This window comes from Python bivittatus, unplaced genomic scaffold (genome assembly GCF_059951505.1).
Source record: "Python bivittatus isolate LINGU-HERP-01145 unplaced genomic scaffold, Pbiv_v1 ctg000640_np1212, whole genome shotgun sequence".
Classification (NCBI taxonomy): Eukaryota; Metazoa; Chordata; class Lepidosauria; order Squamata; family Pythonidae; genus Python; species Python bivittatus.
This window is the reverse complement of record NW_028277090.1, coordinates 348,023-371,606: the sequence shown is the minus strand read 5'-3', so window position 1 is coordinate 371,606 and position 23,584 is coordinate 348,023. Positions and strand designations below refer to the sequence as shown.

The window sequence follows — 23,584 nt, the reverse complement described above, 5'->3', positions numbered from 1 at the left end:
GGATGCGTTTTGGAACCATCTGCCACCTTTTAACTGTAACCCATCCGTTCAGCCAGCTTCGGAAATTTAGGAGTGACAAGAAAACAAACAGACAGATGGTGTGCAAAATATTTATTCATACATACGTCTTTCTCTCCACCCCCAGTCACATTTCTAATCTGGATTAGTGCATTGCTTTAACAACAACTCCCTTTCCCCCATGCCCTGCCCTGCCCTGCCCTGCCCGACCTCCCTGTTCCTTCCGCCGATTGCTCACCCCCGCCTCCTTCTTCACCAGCCTCCACCTCTCCCCGGACAGATGGATTTTGCAAGAGGCGGCGGTGGGAAGAGCAAGGAGGCGGTCAGTGCGGAGAGCATCTGCCAAAATAAACTCCAGCCACCAGCCCCTCGCCCCTTGCTTCGCCCTTCCCCGCTGACTCCGGGGCAGAGGTGCCCAACTTGGTTTTGAAGCTCGGCTGCGAATTGAAAGCCCACGGAATCGTTCCAGGTCTTAGCAGGGCCACAGAGTTAACTAGCTGGCTTGGAGACACCTCCTTTGTTTTTGGCCACGGCCTGGCGTTGCACCTCCGTGGGCAAAACCTACATCTCACGGTTGGATTCTGCTTCCGTCCAGGGAGGAAGTTAGAAGTGCTGCCGTCACGTCGATCCTGTACGCAGCATTGCTACAAGCCTTCCCTAGAGATCTGAAGGTCATCTAGGTCAAGGAGAAATTGGCCACTGGGAGAGAGAGTGGCTTTAACCCTGTTATGTTCCAAAGTTCAGGAGGAGATTAAAAATACTGGGAGGGCTTGAGTTAGACTGCTCGTTCGGATTAAGCCAAACTCCTCAGCTGTGGTTTCTCCCTCTCCTTCCACCACCAACAAAGTGCTTGTGCTATTTAAAGCCAGATTGTCAATAAGGGGAGAATTCATATGGGGAAAAAAATAACACTTTAGACACGCACCTTTCCAACTACTTGGAGAACATCACCCACCCCATGTAGACACCCTCTGGGAAAATCCAGAACTTGGCAATCCCTGATAAGACTAAACCCTGATTGTGAAACCAGCCTACACAAGCGAAACTCTTAGCCTGCACAGGACCAACTGCTCAGTCGCTATTCCGTTAGGATCAAACGGTGGTTTCCGATGGGTTCAGCAGTGAGATCTGCAGGAGGGGACAGGGACAGAATGATGTCAGGGACAAATACCAGAACCAGAGGTCTTTTGGCTTATGAGACTTTCAGGGGAGAACCTACTTTAGGGTTAGAACTTGTGGAGACCATGAGCTAATACAGGAAGCGTCCTCATGCTAAATCAGGCTGTGGACCCAGCTTGGAAATATGGGACACTAAGTGATGAGCCATGACTTCTGGGGGTTGCAGATGGGGGGCCCCTCAGCCCTCCCTAGAGACGTGGAGGGTCCAAGCTGAGACCTTTGTCGGAAGGGGAAGAAGAGGAATAGGAGGAAGAGAGCAATCCGATCCTGGGAAGCAAGAGAAGAAGAAGAAGAAAGAGGAGGAGGAGAAGGAAGAAGAAAAAGAGCAACAATTCAGTCTGTATAACAACACAGGGGATTAGCTACTCTGCCACTGAGTTTGGAAAGTCGTATCTCTGGATCCAGGCAGGTCCTGCCTCTTCCCTTCCCTGCAGAGAAAACTCAAGGTTCTCCCAGGGTCAGAGGGAAGTACCTCTGCGTCAAAAGATGGGACACCCTTTGAGACCTGCCCCTCTTGCGTTCAACATTAAAATATACAGAACAACAAGGTTCAACTGCCCTTTGCCTCTGAGTGGCCCCCAAAGATCAATCAGAAGCTGAGAAGCAAGAAACAAAAGGGGTTTCATGAGAAGAGGGGGAGGAGGGGGAGGAGGGGGAGGAGGAGATCCCCAACAATTCAGTCCATATAACTACACAGGGAATTAACTGAAGGCATCTACTACAGCCTTGCAGCAGAAGCAGATGCACAGGGCTGGACCGAGGCTGGGCTTGGATGGGAAAGTGTCCTTCAGTGGAATGGCCAGGATGAAGGGGTATTCGCTTCCTTCCTCCCCCTCAAAACCCTACAGATCCTCATGAGTCACCGAGTGCCCACTCCGAAGGGTGTTTCTTTGTTTGAAGGGGGGCACGCGCCCGTTCTGCAGGCGTGGCCAGGCGCACGGAGAACGTCTAGTCAAGGTGGCCTTCCCCCCCACGCTCACCGACCATTCTCCCCGCTTTCCTGCCTCCGCCGGCCTCCCGCCTGGCTTTGCTTTTCGGCATCCGGTGGGATTATCGCTCCGACGGGACCCGCGACGCACGCTCCGGATTGCCCTGCTTGAGGGTGCCAGCCCAGCCCCTTTCCCCCCACCCAACGTTGAGCCCTGCAAGCCTGGGCGTTTCCAGGGTCAGCAGATGCCAAGAGAACCGGGGCTGGGCAGGCGGCTACGGGGGAGGGGGGATTTGCGTGCCCAGAAGGTCGTAGGCGAAGATGTTCCAGAAGACTGCGAAAACCAAGAAGGTGGCATAGGAGAGGAGCACCACCCACCACCCGCACTGATCCTGCAGGTTTTCCTCGTAGCTGCGGAGAATGGTAAGGCCCATGCTGATCCCAACGATTGCCCCAGCCAAGTGGGCCATGAAGCTGGGCTGGGGGCCCGCAGAGGGCAACGGCGGGGAGAAACGCAGCCAGACTGCCCGGCCCACTTCAGAACTCACTGCAGGGGGAGGAAACAGAGAGAGAAAGAGAGAAACAGAGACACAGGTTGAAGGTCAAGTTTCTAGTCCTCAGGGCGTCTCTCGCCAATAAACCTCTGCCTTGCTCCTCTTTAATATTGTGGGAGGGAGCCAGGGAAGGAAGCAAGGAAAAAAACAAGTAAACGAGAAGAAAACAGGCGTGGCAGGGGCGTCCATGGGGGTGCGGGTGGTCAAAACAGTCAAGATGGTGGATGGGATGCATGTAAAGGGGAGGGGGGCTTGGATCATTCAGCTGTGTGTCCTGCAACAGCAAAAGGAGAAGCGTTGATGTCAAACTAAAGGGAAAAGTGGACATGTGGTTCCCCCATTTTGCTAACCTTGTTGCTATTTTTGTTATTATTATTACGGTTATTGTTATTGTCGTTGTTGAGGGTACACAAGGACAGGTTACCCTCCGCTGCCCCAGCGGACCTAAACTGTACTTCTCAGCATCCTGACGGTTAAGAGAGGCTGTTGAACAATATCTGGAGGACGGCTGGTCCCCGAACCAAGGCTTGCCGTAAACCCACCCCCTGGTTTGCAAATTACGACGCGTGCTGTGGCAGATTGTGGAAACCCAGCTAGTTGTAGCTTCTTCGATAAACTATGGTTAACCTGTTGGTTCATCATGCTGCCTAAAACGGATCAGGCTGTTCGGTGCGGGAAGCCTCCGAGGAGGAAATGAATGAGGCGAGCACACTTACTGCAGACCAGCGCCAGCACCATGCGGAGCAATTTATACGGACAACGCATTCCAGCCCAGTTCTGTAGAGGGAGAGAGAAGGAAAAAGTGGTTTAACCCCCGGGGGTGACTCGGTTTCCCCCTGCACCCTTGTCTCTGCACCTGTCTGTTAGCCACACACCCAAGTCCCCAACTTGTCTCCGATCAATTGTGAAAACAGGCCTGCGACACTCTCAATCAGTGTTCCTCAACCTCAACAACTTTAAGATAGGTGGACTTCAACTCCCAGAATCCCCCAGCCAGCCATGCTGGCTGGGGAATTCTGGGAGTTGAAGTCCACCCATCTTAAAGTTGCTGAGGTTGAGGAACACTGAGAGTGTCAAAGCTTTGGAGTTTTACATACTTCTCTCTGCAACAGATTTAACTCGGCTACCACCCTTGGACACTTGTGCCAAAGTAACTGAGTTGGCTTTGAAGACACCTTGGATTCTCCGCTTTTGTTCTGGCCCCCGGACAGCGCTTCTGGTTGGAGTATTTTTATCTCCACTCCTCTAACTTCCCATCACAATCTTGGCAGGGATCTGCCAGTTCAGAGCTCGAGCCTCCAAGCCACGCCATCCGTTTCCAAAGAACGGCGGTGATTCCCGAAATTCTCACCATGACGACGTTGGCGAGGTGAGCCGAGCAAAGCGCGTAGACCCCTCCTGAGCCTCCGACCAGGGGGGCTCTCATGTCTGTGATGGAGACAGTCAGTGAACCTAGAAGAAAATGGGGGGAGAGATGAGAGAAGGGGAGGACCGAAACCACCTTCCGATTTTCAGCCATGTAAATCGGACCCCATTTCGCTCCCCGTTCGCCGATCTCCTGCACGTCTCCTTGTCTGCCTGGGCTTCGTGAAGTCTCTCTTTTCTTAGAAACAGAGGAAACGGCCTTGCAGTCAATCATTGCCAAGGATTAAACTGTAGCTTTCTGCATAAAAATAACTCTCTCGGTTGCTGAGCTACAAACCTGCTTTTCCTTCTTGAAGAGCAGCCTTCGCCACTTGTCCATCACCCGGTATTTGAAAATCATGGTGGTTCTTTTGGCTGAATTCACGGTGCTAAAAAGTAGATTTTTTTTTCATCCAGTCTCCTTGGAGAAAGGATGATTTGGGGATGGATCGTGGAGAAAAGACCCCCACGGTGCACCCTCTCTCAGTCTGGTGTTCTCCAAAGATGATGGAATTCCAGTCCTCAAGGATCTAACTGCTCGTGGCTTATGGGGGCTGTAATTCCACCACCTCTTCAGGCATCAGATTCAGGAAAGCAGCTTTAGTCATTCTTTAGAGCTTTTGTTTTTTTAAAGATCAGGGGGAGAGTGATTCCGGAGCATGACATTTTTTTAAAAAAAGGGTCCCCTTCTTTCAAAAAGAACCCAGCATGCATGGTTTAGCGGCAAGCCAGGACTGTATGTAACTCCTGGAAACAGGCCTGTCGCAGAAGCCATCAACCACTAGTCAAGGAATTCTCATCAGTTAATATTTGCCCACATTGGCACTGGAACCAAATTCGTTTTCGAAAGGGAATAATTCAATGTGTTCCTTTGTGACAAAGTGAAAGGACAAAATCATTTTGATCAGAAGATACTGGGCACCATACATTTGGAAATGGGCACGTTCTAAAATAATTCATGCGTGTAACAGGAAATTCTGAAACCTTAATTCATCAGAAGGGCATCCTGTTCATTAATCCAGGATCTTTTTCAGAAATCAAGTAACTGGTCTTTAAATTATTATTTGACCAAATGCAACCACTCTTGTAATATTTTTAAAGGAAGGAAGGGGGAAATGGTAGGGCATCTGTAGACTGGGCTCATGAATCACATTAAGCCATGATTTGTTTATTTATGGCTTATATAATGAAGCATCCGTGATGGGACTGGCAGAAGACCTAAATCCATAAATTATCACTCACCAACCCCTTTGGCTGGGTTTGCAAAACATACAAAGGCTTAGCCTGATGCTTGGAACAAGCCAAGTTGAGCTATCCAACACAAGTTGGTCTTAGCAGCTGGTCTTAAGATTGATTTTAGGAAATCGGCAAATGCTTTTTGCCAGGGGCTGGGTGGATGTGACAGGCAGAAAGAATAACCTTGAGGACCAGGAGGAAGGGCTGCCACCAAGACAACAGTCAGATAAAAGAAACCTGAGTCCAGGCCAGAAATGTAATTGGAGAAAGCGCCTCAGACAGGACCCTCCCTAGTTCTCACAAAGATAAAGGGAGGGAGGAAGGAAATGTATTCAGACTTGCAAGATTCTGTTGCTATAACCCAGCGTTTCTCAACCTTGACGACTTGAAGATGGGTGGACTTCAACTCCCAAAATTGGAAAAACCCCACCCTTGCTGGCTGGGGAATTCTGGGAGTTGAAGTCCACCCATCTTCAAGTCGTCAAGGTTGAGAAACGCTGCTAGAACCTTACCATAAAAGTAGCAAGCTGGCATGGCTATGGTTTCCAAGTTTGGTCTACCCTGAAGGGCTGACAGTGGTCAATTTGCTGGCCCAGGAGTCTTTCCCTCTTTTACTCTCTCCACCTTTCCAAAGACAGAGATGGGGACACATTCCCTAAGGGCCAAGGGAGCTTTGTGGCAAGACGCTCCCCAAAGCTTTATCCCGGCGAGGCTGCCTCCCTCTCTGCAAAGCGGGGTGGAGCGTGCTTGGGATCCTGAACTCCAACAGGGATGCAGGCAGGAAATGGGGATGCAGGCAAGAGTCACCCTCTGGGGGAGATGGGCAGCATAGAAATTAAAAAAATAAACAGATAAATAAATAAATAAATAAATAAATGATCTTAGCCAGGTTTCTTCGGAGGGTGGCAGAGGAGCAGCAGATGGCAAGAAGGATGGGCCGTCATGTCTAATGGCCAGTCCAAAGCTCGCCCCAGAGAGAAAAAGGAACATCCCCGAGCCGAGGAGGATTCATTAAATGCCACCAAAGACACCACTGGAAAAGGTCACTTCCTACTCTGCTGAGTAATGAGGAAGATGGGGAGAAAGACCCAGTGGGGAGCCCCAGACCACCAAGGGGATTGACCGGTCAGCATTTCCCGCAATCCTGCTGAGATGGGCTGATGGTTTCCTGCAGGTCTCTGAAGGGCATCTGTCCCTAAAGCCCAATCTTGGGGTTCTGCTCTTCCTAGGTTTTGAGAATGGACCTTGCAAAGGGGACCTGGGGGTGGAAAGGAGAGGGGCCTGGAAGGCAGAACCCAGAAAAGGAAAAACTACAGTCTTGGATTGCAAGGTTATGGCTGGCTGAGTCTGAAAGGGGAAGGAAGGTGGATTATTCTGCATTAACACAGGATGCAAAAGGATCTGTTGCTTCCACGTCCTCCTTGCAGGCTTGTCAGGCCACGCCGTGACCTGTCAGAACAGCGTCCCCTGGGAAAGTATCTCCAGGACAACCCAAGGAAATTCTCTTTTTCAGCCCGTCAGGGGCACCGAAGCACCTTCACGTTGCAGGGAGCAGATCTGGAGTGGCAAAACCGATTGCGAAGTCCTGAGAAACTCACCGTAGAGAGGCAGCTGAAATGATGCTCACACTGCGCATCGGAACTCTTTTCATGTATCATGGGGCATAAACAGGGTCATGTAGTGTAGTGGTTAGAGCAGTGTTTCTCAACCTGGGCAGCTTGAAGATGGGTGGACTTCAACTTCCAGAATTCCCATGCTGGCTGGGGAATTCTGGGAGTTGAACTCCACCCATCTTCAAGCTGCCCAGGTTGAGAAACGCTGGGTCGGAGCAACCCGAACTGGTGATTTATGATGATTTTTACATGCACTATTTACTAAGGATGCACCATGCCAGCCTTCCATGGAGTCTTTTTTTCTATATAGTAAAAAGAATCCAGTTGCATGTGGATTTCAGTCCGGTGAGGCACAGCGGCTGACCGCTGTCAAAGAGGGCTCTGTGGGTATCCTAACACCCTCAGGCTCTGCACAGCTGACCTCCTCTTGCAACAGATGCCTTCAGTTCTCTAGCTGAGCTGGAAGAAAAAGAGACAGGAGAGCTGCAGAAATAGCTGGGGTTCTCGACTCACCTGCCAGGACTCCTGCGAGGTAGAGGAAGCTGATGCGGAGAACACCGTGGACCATCTCCAGGGGCACCCCGATCATCAGCTGCAGGAGAGCGTTGAACCCCAGCTGTTCTAACCTGGAAAAAGGCCAGGGAGGAGACAGGTTCAACAGGCAAAACCCTCCGTAAGGACTCCTCCCTCTGTGCTTTGGAGAAAAGGCTACTCGTCATGAGGGCTAGGACCTTGAGATGCATCTGAAGTTCTCAGAGCCACACGCTTCATCTGCACACCATGAACCTGTTGCTGCGTCCGCTCAAAGCAACGAGCCGTTTTAGCGAGGATTTGTTTTTAGCCTAGTGGCAACCTATTCCTTTGCGTCTTCTCCCTCCTCCCTTGCTTCTCATCAATCTTTTTGTCTACTGAAGTCAATGAGCCCTTAAACGGAAATGCAAGGAGAAACTCAAAATATTAACATCTTTGTCCATCATCTTTGGACCATACTTCACCCCTCCGATTTGACTGCCTGGAATCCTTCCATCCAGTTACTTCAAGTACTGAACTCTACTTTAAATGCCACCTCTCCCCACCCCATGGAATAATTGTCCCCACAGCCAGATCCTCTGCTGCTTTCCGGAAAAGAAAATCTCACATTTCCAATCCTTGGATAGCAGTTTGGTGTCTGCCCCCCCCACCGTCCTGCTTCCATTCACTCCTTGGAAATAAAAAAGCAGATTCTTAATCTGCCACCTTGAGAGTCATTCAACATTAAAAAAAAAAGCCAAGTTCCTAGTCCTCATCACTGTAAAAGAACTTGCCAAAATCTGCCGTGGCATCTCTTTGCCGCAAGTCCCTTCTGATCAAAATCCTTGCTGCTGTTTTCGGTGCCTATCAATCCTTTCCCCCCACATACCCATACACAACAGCATGTTGGAGGAGAATAGCTACAGAAAAATAAAGCGGGGGGAAGAAAAGGCACAACTCTTTTCCTAATTATGCGAGTCAAGTTTGGCCATTTGCCTGGCAGTTAGATTTCTTGTCTGCCAAGTTTCCTCTTCCCACTATATTTCTGGTCTGCCACCCACCTAATTTGTAAACTTTACATCTGTTCTTTTCAACATTTCCTACTAGCCTCCTTTAGAAAAAAAGATGTTTAAAACTGCTGCAGAATTCTTTTTTTTTTAATCAAAGGAAGATAGATGGATGCGACGCACAGCCAATCAAGTTAATCTTTTGTTCCAGAGTTGCAAAACTGCTTTTCTCTGGAAAAGGCACCTTTGCCTCCAACATGGAAAGGACTATTCTAAATGGATTCCCTTCCACCATAAATATTTGCCTTCCAGCTTTTCTGTAGCTTTGGGTTTCTGTCTAGAATGTTCAGAATTTTCTCCCGTTTTTCATGGATATGCAATAAAACCTGGGGATTCAATTCAGCTCTGGTGAGCTGGCTTTAGCACCCCCAGCAACAAATAAATCTATTTTATTTTGAGGGGGGGAAATGAACATAAAGAGGTTTGTACAATGAAGAGAGAATGGAGACAAACATTGCACAGCAGAACAGATACAAAAGAAGCATATGAACATCTGGTTAGCAACACGGCCAGATGTCACTCATCAGCAAGTCATAAAAATCTACGTCCATCCATTTCTCTCACATTATTATATATAAAAAGATTGGAGCTAATTCCCCACTGGGAGCCATGAGAAAATAGCGTTGTGAAAAATAACGGAAAAAGTTCCTCCTGTCAATCCTATCCCAACTGCCAGCCAAAACTTTACCATAGGGCCTGATCTGCCCCACCAAGCCTTGTGGAAGACTTCTGCTCCCCACACAACCACCAGCAAAAGCTGACTTTCCAGGACACTGAGCCACAACAGTGATGGGCAGGTAATCCAAGAGCTTGTAGGCACACACCCCTTCCGAACACACTTGTTTCGCCCTTGAATGAGGAGGCCCAGCCAAGAGGTGGCAAGATCTGGACTTGCAGACATTGGGGCTTCAGAAGGAAAGCCGGTAACAGTTCAGCTTGCAGGCATTTTGACCCAGTTCCACCCAGAAGCTAGATGACGTTATGGTGGAGCATCACAAGATGATGTCACTTGAGGCCCAGATAGACCAGTGGGATGGACCAGGTGTGGCCTGAGACCAGCTTCCTCCATTCCTGCTGTACTATAAGCAGGGAAGAAGCAGGAGAAGACATTGTAGACACTCACCCTACATGCATGAACATGTACGTGAGAAACCTCCAGGCCCGGGCACGATGTCCAGGATGATAGACCAGAGGGCTTTTCATGTACTCGGGATGGTATGTCTGTAACACCCACTTGTTCAGCCGTGCTCCATAGCAAAGGAAAACTATGATCTAGGAGAAAGGAGAAAAGGTTACTGAGACGGCCTTTGTAAGTTGATGTCCTTCAAGTGGGTTGGACCAAAGACCCTGTTAGCAGCGCTGAAGACTATGAACTTCGTTTGCTGCAGAATCTCTGGGTTCTGGCTAAGAGGGCGTTCTCCAGGAGACCAGATAATGTGTTCCAGAATTCAATTCCCCTTTTTTAAAAAGTGGTTTTTCACTTCTTATGCTTGCCCATCCTAACACTGTGTCTAGACACGAACGGGCCAGCGCGTGCATTGTGACAGGGCAACACTGCTTTCATCAGTATTAGATATTGGTATAAGATGTTCTTTCATTAGTGTATTGCTCCAGTTTTGATGGCTAAAACGGGCAATTGTTTCTCTAGAAATTGCTGGAAATATAATGCACGGGTCAGATCACTTTTCCTATTTGGTAGCAATGCTGTAAAGTTCAACCGTTTGGAAAATGATCCATACTAGAATGAAAACAAATGATTGAAAGTTGAATTCTGATTGATTCCATCCTTGGGGAAAAAAGTTGCCTATCTAAAAAACCAAATCTGATATAGAATTAAATTCTATCTAGAAACTATTCCTAGACCACAACTTCATATGCTGATCTTTTACCACACCCCCCAATTTGGATTTTTCTATATTTAGAGTCTATATTTTAACTTCGTGGGAAATTAGATTTCTAGTACTGATTTAATTCATTATAGCTTATAATCCTAGTTAGTAATTTATATTGTGTTAACCAGGAATCCTTCACTGAAAGCTTAAGAGTGATTCTTAGTTTTACCTTAAAAAGTTTTCCAACATATCATTAACTAGTTATAAAAGTATAAAATGTATTATATTTTATAGTTTCTTAAGTAATTAATGATATATTGAAAAACTGCAATCTCCAAGACATGCTAGACCCCTTCTTGAGTTATTCACATCATGCTATTTGTACCTTGCCCTTTTATTCTTTTCACATGCCTTTTCTCTTTGACTGTATTCTTTCTTTAAAACGTATTATTAGAAAAACGCACACAGAGTATATAACCAAGCTGACCAGTTTGGTCAGAGAAAAACGATTAAAACTTTTTTTGAAAGACCGGAAGCCTTATGTGGACCTTTTGCTGAAAGAAGAAAAGACTGAATTGATGATTTATGGATTTGGGAGTTAAAAAGGGTTAAAGAAGAAGGGGAAGAATAAGATGGCCATTACTTGATAGAAAAACAGAGGAGGAGGAGTCATTCTATCTTTTCCTTTTCTCTATCTTCTCTCATTCTTATTTTTCCTTTATTACCCTTTTATTGTATTCAAAAGTTCTGATAATAAATGCATATGCAGAGGCTTTCACTACTTTGACCAAAGCATCAGATCTTGCAGTTGCCTCTGACCTAGGAATCAGGAGGGATGAGTTGAAGAGCTGGACTCCCAGCAGGTCCACTTTTAAGGCAACCCCCTTGTCCCCAAGTGTGCTCTGCACCCCAGCCCTTGCCAGCCTCTTCTCTGCACACCTGGGTGAGGGTGACCACAGCCATGAAGACCGGTGGGGGACAGGCACGGTGCTGGTAGAAGTACCACCGCCGGTGCATCTCACATGGTAGGATCTCATATGCCACGTAGCGCACAAAACGTTTGTAGAAGCCCAGTCCAGTCTCGTCCAGGAGGCCATCCTGAGGCAGGGCTCTCTGTCCGTTGGCAATGGCCCGCTTGAAGCTGCTGGAACGTTTGCTGCTGATCTGGAAAGAGAAACAGAGGCCCCCAACAGCAGGAAACTCACCGTTGGATCCTTAGTCATCCTAGATGACTTCCTAGAGACACCTAGATGACTTCCTAGATCCTTCCTAGAGACACCCAGCCCTGCCTTTGAGCCAAGAATATCTCCCTGGCAGGATATCTTCTCGACTGATATCCCCAAGTCCAAGAATCTGGAGAAGAGGACCTCCCAAGGCAAAAGGACTGAATTAGTCCACCCGCTGCTCAGAGTTTCCCTAAGTCAAGGCTGGTAAACCTCCCTCAAGAGGAATTTCTAAACGGGCAAAGGAAAAGATACATTGAGCTTTCGGCAATAATCAGGGCAGCTGAAATGCCCATCCCACCCCATCAAAAGTGGAGGGGAAAACCCAGCCTGGCCCCAACTTGTGTGAGGTCCTATCAGCCACGCCTTGCTTACTCCCCTGGCCATGAAGCTAGTAGGAAATCAAGTGTGTCTTTTTAATTGCGGAAAAGCCACCAGCATTGAACAGGGCAGATTGTAGGTCTACATTTCCTGCATCAGATCTGTTGGGCTGCCTGGACATGAGAGGAATTGAAGTTCAACAACATCTGGAAGGAACTCAGGTGGAACTCAGACCCATGAGTGAAGGATGAAGTTTGCACTGTTGCAGTTGGAAATCCAGACCACAAATTCTCTTGCCAAATGGGCAACGTCAAAAGAATTTTAACTTATTTGGTAGATTTACATCCCACTTTTTCTCACTCATGTGCCTTACATGGGGGTCTCCTTTCACAAGGACAACCCTGTGAAGTGGATTAGCCTGAGAGAGCAATGGGCCAACCTTACCCAGTGAATTTATATGGTTGAGGGTGGACCTAAACCTGGATCAACACCATCCTAAGCTAATGCCTTAACCACTACACAAACTGCCTCTACATCTCTCCCTAAATAAAGTCCACCTTTGCTTGAATGGTCAGGAAGAGAAGAAAGGAAAACTCTCCTTCTTCAGGTTTCAACCTGTCCCAGTTTTCTTTCATGGAAACATGTTCTCTGGATCCTATTAGTGGAGAGAAGGTCCCATGGCTGTGGGAGCTATTCTACCTCCTGCAACATCTGATCATGACCAATTGCAGAAAAGTGGGTGCTGCCTCTCCAGAATTGTCACCACAAGTAACAGCTTCTAGCCAACTTTGACCGACGTTGGAAGAAAGCTAAGCAGAGTTGGCCCTGGTTAGAATTTGGATGGGAGATCATTAGGGTGATGAGAGTGGGATTAATCATGAAGAAGATACATCGCTCCTTCTAACTTGTCTCTAGAGAGTGCATTGACTGGGATTACTGTAAAAATCCAGCATTAGAATTGAACTGCCATCAAATAATTCCACCCAAACTCAGAATTTGTTTGTATATTGGACTTTGCTGAGCCGGAATCCTTAGACTACAGCAATATGTAAATGCGCATTGTCTCTTGATCATGGATGGTGAACTAGCTTCAAATGCCAGCTTTAAATCCCTGGTTTGTAGTGACAGAATAGTCTAAAAACACAGGTGCATCTCAGGTCTTCAACAGCAGTTACTGTAGAGCAGTGTTTTTCAACCTTGGCAACTTTTAAGCCAGGAATCCTGGCTAGGGAATTCTGGGAATTGAAGTCCACCCATCTTAGAGTTACCAAGTTTGAGAAACACTGGTATAGAGGTCGGGGGTTTCTTCTCCTTCTTGCCTCCTCAGATGTTTTTACTCTGTTCTGCATTTTTTTTTCCTGACATATCTGCTGAAGACAGAGAAGGGAGGAGACAGGAAAGAAATCTCTAAAGCTGACTATCAATTTGCAAACTCCGTTTTGCTGGGAACCAGGGCTACCTCTGGATCAGATTTCTGAGAGACAGAGACTGTGTTCAGACCCAACAATAAGGTGTGGTTTAGCCATGGTTTATTAAAGAAATCCCAGCTGTTTGGGGTTGCACAAGTTATAAACCAGGGTTTACCAACTGTAGTGGCTAGCTTGGTTATAATCCAACGGTTACAGACTCAATCTTTCTCTATTCTGGGATTAAGCAGTGGAGAAACACCAGCTTAACAGAGAGGGCCTAAAGTGAGCAGAAGTGGAAAACACAGGGAATCCATGTCCAGATGCTGATACAGCCACCGTACAGCTGCTGGTACTCACGCCACTGACCAGATCTACCAGCTCCTGATAGCAGATCTGACCCTCCTCATTGCTTTGTGCCAAAGCCACCAGCATTTCCAGTTTCGCAGGATCCAGAGGCAGTTCATGGCTGTGTACCAGGCTGGCGAAGGTCTCCACGCCAACAAAACCGGTGTTTTTGGGATCAAGCTGTTGAAGGAAAGGAAAATCAACTCTGGGCCCTAATGCCATTGGCTACAAAGCATGAATCTGAAGCGTGAGTTATGATCCATCTCAGAAGCGGCCCGCTTATTCTGCACAAATGCAATGTTTAGGGCCACATGGAGAAGACCGGATCTTGAGCAAAGTTGAGGACAAAGTAGGATTTCCAAAAATCAAGGGAAAGATACACTTTCAACTATCCCCAGTTTCTAGCCATTTCCATTTGTGTGTGTGTAGCGGGGCTGCGAAGGGGGAACCAAGGACAGACAACACTAGCACAGAGAAATATCAACTTTTTGACTGACCCCACGCATTTCAAAAATGTATTTCTTCTTCGGGGAACTTCAAAAGCACAATCCGGGAGTCGTTAGTGAACTCAGGAACCCTAAGGTAGCAGTCATTCAGGACACGCATAGCCACCTTAATTGAAATACCTGATTTTATCCTTGAAAGAGAAGAATTTGGGAGATGAACATGAAACCCAGATTCTTCTGTTCCCATAAATTCATGCTAAACCATGGTTTGTTGAACAACCTTGATTCCCATTAGGTTAAGACATATCTCATGGTTTTATAAACCACAATGTCTGGGTTTGCACATCAGATTTAGTCAGAAAAAAGCAAACCACAGAATACCCTCAGATCACACATGGTTTACTTTAACCACTGACTGCTGAATAAGCTATGATGGTCAAGTGCACACACCCACATTAAGCAAAAACAAACGATACGAGCGCTTTGCAAACTATGGGAATATTATTCAGTCCTTCAAACCAGCCATTGAAAACTACAAAACCCCCAAGCACAACATCTGTCCATTTTCCCCACTTGCCTCCTGAGGCTGCATTTACATCATGCGTTTAACCAGGGTACTGAATCACTCATTTTCACAATGCACCAATTCACAGCCAAATCAATTGCACTGGCCACCCGTAAGCTACCAAAAACTTAACCTAGATACAAACTAAGCTTAGCAGGTTGTATAAATGCAATGGCTAGGTTTCTCCCTGACTCATCCAACAAGCCTTTGGGAACGCACCCTGGATGTTGGCAGAGAGCTGCACTTCTGAATGTGCTTTTTAACAGAGGGATCCCAAATATTGGTGCAAACTTTGGACCTCAGGAACAAAAGCTTCTTTCCTTTCCTGAGTAGCACTTTTCCTCTCCAGATGCTAGGACTGACCCCAAATTGTCTGCATTCAGAGGATCGGCTGTACCGCTCAGCTGTAACCCCCTTCAGAGTTGCATTGTTACCGACTGACAAACGTCCCCAGTTTGTCATCCTTCCACTCGGTCGTCTTCATGGCCTTTCATTGCAATCCACCCCATCCTTCCTCTTTCTAGCAAGGGGGGGGCATTCTCAGACCGACTTCAATCAACCCTCCCTGCACCCAGAGACCCTAATTCAAACCCAACCCAACCCAGAACACCATCATTAGGCAACAGACTCCATCGTCCCCATGAGGCAGACCAAATCTTCCTCCCAACAGGCTTGCTGAAAACTTTTTTCCAGTCTGCTAAGACAAGGGCCTTTATGACATCTCGGGGCAAGTCTTTTACAGAGCCAAAGGAAGCCACAGGATTGCATTTTTAGAAAGGCGATTTATTTCAGCTGCTTCTGCAGCAGCTTCTGATAATTTGGGTTCATTTACATCTTATGAAGCTCATTCAACAAATTATAGCAGTGTTTCTCAACCTTGGCAACTTTAAGATGGGTGGACTTCAACTCCCAGAATTCCCCAGCCAGCCATGCTGGCTGGGGAATTCTGGGAGTTGAAGTCCACCCATCTTAAAGTTGTCAAGGTTGAGAAACATTGAATTAAAGTAGCATGTTTTGGGGCTTTGAATGTCCTCAAAAGGTGGACGCTCCTATTGGTATTAAGGGAGTAGCACGGATGAGTTCATGAAATTACTGTGAATTGAATACAACTCAAGATGTTATATTTGTTCTCAGGAATGCTTCCTTCTTCCTCTGCAGGAACCAAAACAGATGTTTTCCTTAACATCTGCCAGGACCCTCCGTTTCTACTGAAACGCTTCAACCCTTTGGGTTTTCCCACATCGATGGGGGGCTGTAGCCCCCCCCCCAAAAAAAAACAGATTTCTGCTAAACAGAGAGAGAAAGTGACTCTGAAGGTTGGAGAGATCCGTTTTTATTTTTTCCAGACCATTATCGGAGCACGGAGAGGTGGTGAACGCGGAGGCAAGGGTCCTTGATGAGCCTGACTCAGATCCAAAAGCACTTTTGCCTTAATAAACAGGCTCTGTGTGTGTGTGTGTGTGTGTGTGTGCGCGCGTGTGTGCGTGCGTGCATTGCAGAGACTGCAATGCCCTAAAAGGATTACAACGCCTGGCTGATGGTACCCAATAACCCAAGATTTCTAGATGTGGCAGCACGAGGACATATATTTTTATTACTCCCAGCGAAGAAAACACCACCAGGTTGAGAACAGGGAGGACAGAGAAGGCTCTGGGGGGCTGGTGAGAAAGCAACACCCCCCCCACCCACGGAAAGAAATCTCCAGCTGCAGGCATCCCGTCGCTTCGTCTCACCCACCCGGCCCTGGAGTTGATTCCTGTGCAAATCTTGATGCTTCAATAGTTACTGGGCGTTTGAAGACTTCAACCGTGTGCCCACAGGGCTACATGACCCCTTTGTGCCTTTTTTCTAGGGGGTGGATCTGCAGATGCAAAGAGCTGGGGGAGGTGAGATCCTTCGGCAGCGCTTTCTGCAACTTGGGAACCATTTGCCCATTACCAGCAAATTGTAGGGATCAGGAAGAGGCATTGCCTACTTCTCAGAAATGGTGGCTTAAGCCAGGGTTCCTCAACCTTGGCCACTTTAAGACGGATGGACTTCAACTCCCAGAATTCCCCAGCCTTGGGGAATTCTGGGAGTTGAAGTCCACTCATCTTAAAGTGGCCAAGGTTGAGGAACCCTGGCTTAACAAGAGTTCGTGGCCAAGCTGAGCGTGACCACAGACAGCACAGGAAACCCTCTATTAAAAAAAAAAAGTTTTCTTATTATCTTATTGGCAACATCTCTTCTTCAATCGTGTTACCCTGGTATTTAAAAAGATAAGAACTGGACCAGGCCAAAAGCTTAACTAGTCCAGTGTTAATCCTCCAACCAGGACAAGAACAAAATGACCAAATTCACACTTTCCAGCTGCTCCCCAGGAAAAGTTCAAGATTTTGGTATTTCGGTTGATCTTCAGTCCTGGAGGCTCCATGGACAAGTCCTCATGGAAGTACAGTAGTCTGCAATGGCCTTCATCGTGGTTCCCCCCACTTCGCCTCAATCTCCCAGTCTAGCCTACAACCCTGAGATTTCCTGGTAGTCTCCCATCCAAATATCAGTCTGAGCCTATACAACTGCTGAGACCCAAATCCACCCATTGCTGCCATCTGCTGAAACTGTAACTGTATACTGGTGTTTCTCAACCTTGGCAGCTTGAAGATGGGTGGACTTCAACTCCCAGAATTCCAACTCAACTGCCAAGGTTGAGAAACACTGCTGTATACTGTATAAAGCCCTCAACCATCCAGGATGACATTTCTTCCAACAACATCTCCAGCTCCACAGTTCCCTACAATCTTTGTCAGAAGTCGCACTTTCCGACTGCATCACCTGAGAACCCAACCTTCTCTATAGTGGCATCGATCCTGCCAATGGCTTCTGGCCTTCAAAAAGCCAGGCCCTGCCACGGTTGTGTTTCACACATTATTTCTTTGATGGGTTTCCTGCTCCCCCTTCCCATTTCTCCCCAAAACAACAACCCTGTGAGGTGGGTCAGGCTGAGAGAGAGAGAGTCTTTCATGGCTGAGGGGAGACTCGAACCTGGGTCCCTTGTTCCTAGACCGACATCTTCGCTCCACCTCATTCTCTTACAGCGTCACCAGGCTTTGTTTCATTCAACGGGGCCTTTGACTCGATTCAACTCGCTCCAAGTTTAGTAATAATTATTCATCCTTCTGCTTATCTGTTTTTAATTAGACCTACAGAGGTCTTTTCAAGGAAGCCTTTGTGTTAATAGTCTCAGCGGTTGGCCTGAACTAAGAAAGTTCTCTGCTGCTCTGTTTATCATTTATTCCATTTTGTCTTATTTATTTCCACTTTCATCTTCTTTTAATTCTGCGTCTTAGGTTGTATAAGGCTGGTCAGTCAAGGAAATAGAGCATCGCGACACCACTATTTTCATCACGTCATCTTTGTGGCTTCCTAAATGAATTGTTTTTAATCAGGCACTGGCATTTGCATTCATAAATCCAGCAGTAATTTACAAATATTTCTGCTATTATTGGGTAGTGTCTCTTGTATTCGTGTCATTGAAGTTTTAAAATATACTGCTGATTGTTATTGCTGTTTTAATTTTGGTGAGCAGCTTAGAGTCTGCAAGGATTGAGGCGCCAGATAAATTGCAGGCATAAATTAATACCAGCCCTTTGTTTCTCAACCTTGGCAACTTTAGGATGTCTGGACTTCAACTCCCAGAATCCCTACTGGCTGGGGAATTCTGGGAGTTGAAGTCCAGACATCTTCAAGTTGCCGAGGTTGAGAAACCCTGGTATAATCATTAATCCATTACAGCAAGTTGACCCAGATAACCTTCTTCCGTGAGTTTGTCGAATTCGCTTTGCACCATCAAAACTGGTAACCGCGTTTGCGGTAGCCTTATTAAGCTGTGGTTTGTTTCCCCTAGGCTTTGTTGAATAAGCCTCTATTTCACACATCGCACCCAACCAAAAATTGCTGAAAGTGACAAGCCAACCAAACGCAGGGATGAACGCAGCCCATGTGTTTTGGGTTGCCTAAGACTGTAACATTCTGGCTGGAGCCCTCCACGTCGTGTGGTGGAACATGGTCTGGAGGGTTTGATCGTCTGCTGCTTTGAAATTGTTAGCCTAAGGCAGTGTTTCTCAACCTTGGCCGCTTTAAGATGAGTGGACTTCAACTCCCAGAAGTCCCCAGCCAGCCATGCTGGTTGGGGAATTCTGGAAGTTGAAGTCCACATATCTTAAAGCGGCCAAGGTTGAGAAACACTGGCCTAAGGGGATGAGTAGGCTAGACGGAACAGAGAAAAGATAACACAGTACAAAAGATGGAAGCATGGGGAGCTCCGGACCTCGTGGATCCTCACTGGCAAGATCTGAAAGCCAACAACTTAGATGTTGGCACACTTGGGCGCATCTACCCTTTTGCAAATGCCAGAAGGATTACAAGGAGAGCTTCACTGGCCCTAGCAGCTGCTTTTCATCTCTCCCTTAGCCAGCCAGGGCTAGAGAGTTAAAGCCTACGGATGACTGAGTCAGCACGTTGCAAAAGTGGCCTCTCTTCTGAGCGTTTTTTCAGCACCAGAGCATCAAGGACCAGGCAGGTGATGCTAGGAAAAGGCACATTTACCGGCAGTTGTGCTCAGCACAAGCCACAGGAAATAATGTGAGAGTTGTTTTTTCCACCGTGGGCTACGTTGCTGGGTGGATCAAATGTGGAGGGCTGCTGAGGACACCAGCCCAAAACAAGCGATAGGTGGAGACAGAGCTAGAGGGGGAAAAGACCCCTGTTCTCTCCTCTTTCCAACAACCGAGTCTCCCTCTTTCAACCAGCCGAGCCAATGCAGAGAAGGGGCAAAGAACTCTTTTAGGGAGTCTGCCCTGGGTTCTTGTGCTTGTCAAGGCATGACTGATGCATGGATGGTCCAATGCACATACTGCAGTCTTCTGACCAGCCCAGCTGCAAATCTCAGCTGTCTTGAAACTTCAACTCTTATTCAGAAAGTGGCTCCCCCGGCAGAAAGCTCACAGTCGCAACTCATCTTTGTGGCAGACAAAAATGGAATCATGTACCCAGAGGAGTTCTGTCCACTGCAGAATCCAGATGTTAAAACTGTTTGACCAGGTCTGTGCATCAGAGTTTAAATGTCAGGCTGTTTCCTTCTACTTCTCAGTGCCCACAGATCCTTGGGTGTTCTCTTGAGGGCCTTGGGCAGCGCCAGATCTATGTTGACCTCACAGATCTTTCTAACCTGGGAACCACCAATTCCTCCTTGCCAACTAATTTCTTACATTTATGGCCACATATATGCATCGGAAAATATAGTGTCTCTTGCTCTCCTAGCAACAACACGAAGCAGGCATTTGTTGAACACCCTGCTCTTACATGTGCAAAAAGCCTGATGCAGTGCACGCACTTTGTTCTTATGTATGCAGAAAAAGCTGTCAAGATACAGTTGTATTATTTTAAGGAGAAGAATGCCAATGCCAGTCTTTTCCTTCTGGGCAAATCAAGGTCTGCCATCACAAAAGTAGCATGCTGCACGCAACACGAAAGAATCCAACACATACCAGGTGGCTCTAGCAAGAGAACCAAACTGCATTATGGACTCACAAGGTATATTACAGTTTCAAGAAGCTGAGCTAATTTACAAACGTGTTTCCAGAAAAAGAAACAGTCAAGGTGAATTCTGAACTCAGCAAGGCTGTCCTGATGCAGGAAAATCTCAGGGAAGCATTTCTGGGGAAGCAACTGAAAGCTGTCCGCAATTAAAATGTACCGATAAGAGGGCAATCTCATTTCCTCACATCACAGAGCAGGAAGCTGGAAGAATGTTACTCTTCTCCCCATTTCACAGAGCGGAATATGGAGACTGATACCCGGTGAACTCTCTAAAAGCTACATGACCAACCTGTGAACTTGAATACGCTTACAAGAAAGTAAGCCCTATTGAATCTGGAGGGAGTCCTTTCTGAGTAAATGCACACAGACTTGCTCACATTACTGAACAATCTAGTGGACAATCTTGCTATTTGGTAAGTGTGAACACCATTGCAGCCTTACCAAAGCTAACTGAGAGTTGAGGTCTCATCTACAAACTTCTTCAAACACTTGTCTGCTGAATTTGTCTACCTTTTAGAGTCAGGAACAGTGTTCTTCTGCTATTAGCCCTTCGTGGCTGGGTTCGTACAACCCCTAAAGCCGGATGAACAGAACACAAGGGCTATGTTCGCACAGCTCAAAGTTAGAAACTATCTGAGGCTTCATGGCTCACACAACATACCACGACAAAGGAACAAACCGAGCTACAACCTATCCATTCCCATTTTTGGTTAGACCAGTGTTTCTCAACCATTGCAACTTTAAGATGTGTGGACTTCAACTCTCAGAATTCCCCAGCCAGCATGGCTGGCTGGGGAATTCTGGGAGTTGAAGTCCACACATCTTAAAAGTTCCACGGATGAGAAACCCTGGACTAATGTGTTGTGTGAACTCAGCCACTGCATTCAAAGCTGTAGCTTCATCTGAGTCCAAGAATTCTGTTGCTTACACGAGAGCTCCAAGTGTTTCACATCAATTCTGGCAGGAAACTTATTCACCTTCTGGAAATCTCTCAAAAAGTGGTTTTTCCAGCAGGCCTCAGGATCCTTTGAAAACAGGGAGCCTGCAAGATGGCTTTATGACATGGGAGCCTTTGAAACTCTCTCCTGTGGTCTTATTTATATTTATGCTTAATGGATTTTAATGGTTGGTTAAGATGTGGTTTTTCTTGCTTCGTTTTATGGTATGCTGCCCAGAGTCACACTCGGGAGATGGGCAGCTAGATAAATTTGATCAATAGATAGTTAAACAAATATAATCCGTACAACAGACCTGCAGGGTAGGCTGGTGTTATTATTTCCCCGTTTGCAAGTCAGGGAGGAAGGGATGATCTGAGATTGCCCCAAAGGAGCCTGCTGAAATAAAATTTGACCAAGGAGCAGGGCATTTTGTTCCTTGGCTATCCCAAAGCCTCTGTCCCAAAATTCTGAAAAATCAGTTTCTGTCCAGGCTTCTTCCACACTGCTTCAAGAGGAAAAGAGTGCCAGGGTTCACCAAAGTCCGCTCTCAGGCTGGCAGCACTGGAGTCCCAGCATGGGACAAATTCTCCCTCCTGGTCAGCGCCAAAGCCAGAGAAAACCGCTCTCAACTGGCGCAGCGTGGCAGTGAAGCCAGCCCAACCCAGTGGCCTCATTCTGCCAGGGGGGCATCTAGAGCAACCTGGAAGTGCATTTCTGGGATTCCCCCAGGCCATTCTTGGAGGCCTTTGGCATCAGCCCAGCCCGAGACTACGCCAGCCCCTTTCCCCCTCCAACTCCAACTTGGGCGTCTCTTCCTTCACCTTCGGGCCGGCACGCCAGGGGTGGGGGTGGCAGGGCAAGGCAGGGGAGGGCACAGGCGCCTCGTCGTGCTCCACGCTGCCCCGCGCAGCCACCGGTTCAAAGCCCGACCCCGAGGGCAGCGAGCGAAGCCGGCGCCTCGCCTTCTGCATCGATGCCCAGGGCTGGGAGGAACCACCGAGCCCCCCGACCCTTCGCTGGGGCAGAAGCGAGCCTACGCACCCCCCCCCCCGCCCTTAATGCACGGCAAACGCCCCGCGCCCGCTCCGGCCGCCTCCCTCCAGCCCAACTCGCGGCTGACTAGCCCGACTCTCCAGCCGGGCCAACGGCGTGCCGCGACTGGCTAACCCGCGCCCTCGGCCGGGGGAGGGGAGGGAAGGAGGGGAGGGGAGGGGAGGGGGGTCCGACTTTCCTGCCCGGCTGCGCGGGGCCAGCCCTGCCCGAGCCGCCCCGGCAGCCCCCGTCGGTGGGGGGCGCCCCCGACTCGGCCCCAGCCCACCCGCAGCGCCGATGGCTCCGCGACCAGGCGGCCCGGAGGCGCGGGCTCCCGCGGGACGGGACGGGACGGGACGGGACGGGACAAACCGGCCGCTCCCGGCCCCGGCTGCGCTGCCCCCTCCCCGAAGCGCGGCTGGCGAGAGGCGGGCCGGCTCACCTGCTCCTGGATGAGCTGCCGCAGCGAGCTCCTCTCCATATACCCGCGGCTGGGGGCGCTGGCGGCCGAGGAGGAGGAGGAAGGCGCACGGGCTGGCACCACCGGCGGGGAGCCAAGGCAGCCCCTTCCCCGCCGCCGCCGCCGCCGCCGGACAGGCGATCCGCTCCCGCTCCAGTTCCAGCAGCAGCAGCAGCGGCGGCGGCGGCGGCGGCGGCGGCCGGGACTCCAGAGTGAGTGGCGGCCGGGCGGGAGGGGAGGGGAGGGGAGGGGAGGCTACGGCAGCCGGCGGGCGGGGTCGAGGAGGGGGTTGCGCAGGGGCGGGGGCGGCCGTGGCTCCGCCCCCCAGCCGGGCGGACGGGAGTCCTAGCTGCGCAGGGCGGCTGGAGGAGGGCGCCGCCCCCCCCGCTCTTCCCACTCTGGAAGGGGATTGGACGGCGGGGAGGAGGAGGAGGAGGAGGAGGAGGCGGGGCCACCAGCCGGACCAGCCTCAGTCCCGTCGAGCCCGGGCTGAGCCCTGCAGGCGTGTCGGGGCTTGGAAGTCCGAGGGGGCTCCCGGGAACGCTCGAAGCACTCTTCTTGGCTCAGCTTCCCGATGTGGTCTGCAGCCGTGGGGTTTCCTCGTGGTCCCCCATCCAAGGATTAACCAGGCCCTATCCCACTTATCTTCCAAGTCCAGATGAGGAGATCAGCCAGACTCTTTGCCGGCTATCCCTTAAGCCAGGCTTTCTCCATCTAGGTTCAGGTTGCCCACCCTGGCTGATAGCCTCTGTGGAGGACACTCAGAGCAGAGGTCTCCCCTCCCTCACCCGAGACCTTCTGCAAGGCAAAAGGAGATTTTCTGCTAAGCTCCCGATGCAGGAACCTGCTGTGAGGACCTCCCGGCTTAGCTGGGCAGTAACGCCAACCAGTACAAGGCTTCCGAGGCCACAGACATCAGTACTTGAA

The 23,584-nt window shown here is 48.9% G+C and overlaps 1 protein-coding gene across 2 annotated transcripts; it reads right to left on the bottom strand.

Moving 5' to 3' along the window:
• Nucleotides 1-114: 114 nt before the first annotated feature.
• RHBDL1 (rhomboid like 1) lies at nucleotides 115-22,879 on the bottom strand. Of its 2 annotated transcripts, none has more exons than XM_088151032.1 (8): nucleotides 22,640-22,879; nucleotides 13,652-13,819; nucleotides 11,281-11,505; nucleotides 9,633-9,781; nucleotides 7,446-7,558; nucleotides 4,031-4,131; nucleotides 3,396-3,456; nucleotides 115-2,672 (listed from the first exon to the last, which is right to left on the bottom strand). In XM_088151032.1, exons 1-8 carry the CDS (start codon nucleotides 22,676-22,678, stop codon nucleotides 2,401-2,403), a joined length of 1,128 nt encoding a protein of 375 aa, XP_088007158.1. In that variant the 5' UTR covers nucleotides 22,679-22,879; the 3' UTR covers nucleotides 115-2,400. The 2 variants fall into 2 exon arrangements, with proteins under 2 accessions (XP_088007158.1, XP_088007159.1); XM_088151033.1 differs by having other exon boundaries at nucleotides 13,661-13,819.
• Between the last annotated feature and the right edge of the window lie 705 nt (nucleotides 22,880-23,584).

Coding starts and splice junctions, on each gene's coding strand:
- RHBDL1 (XM_088151032.1), bottom strand. CDS start 22,678: ATGGAGAGGAGCTCGCTGCGGCAGCTCATCCAGGAGCAG. Junction 13,820..22,639: donor GGCAGCTCATCCAGGAGCAG/GTGAGCCGGCCC, acceptor TTCCTTCAACAG/CTTGATCCCAAAAACACCGG. Junction 2,673..3,395: donor GGTGCTGGCGCTGGTCTGCA/GTAAGTGTGCTC, acceptor CTCCCCCTGCAG/TGAGTTCTGAAGTGGGCCGG.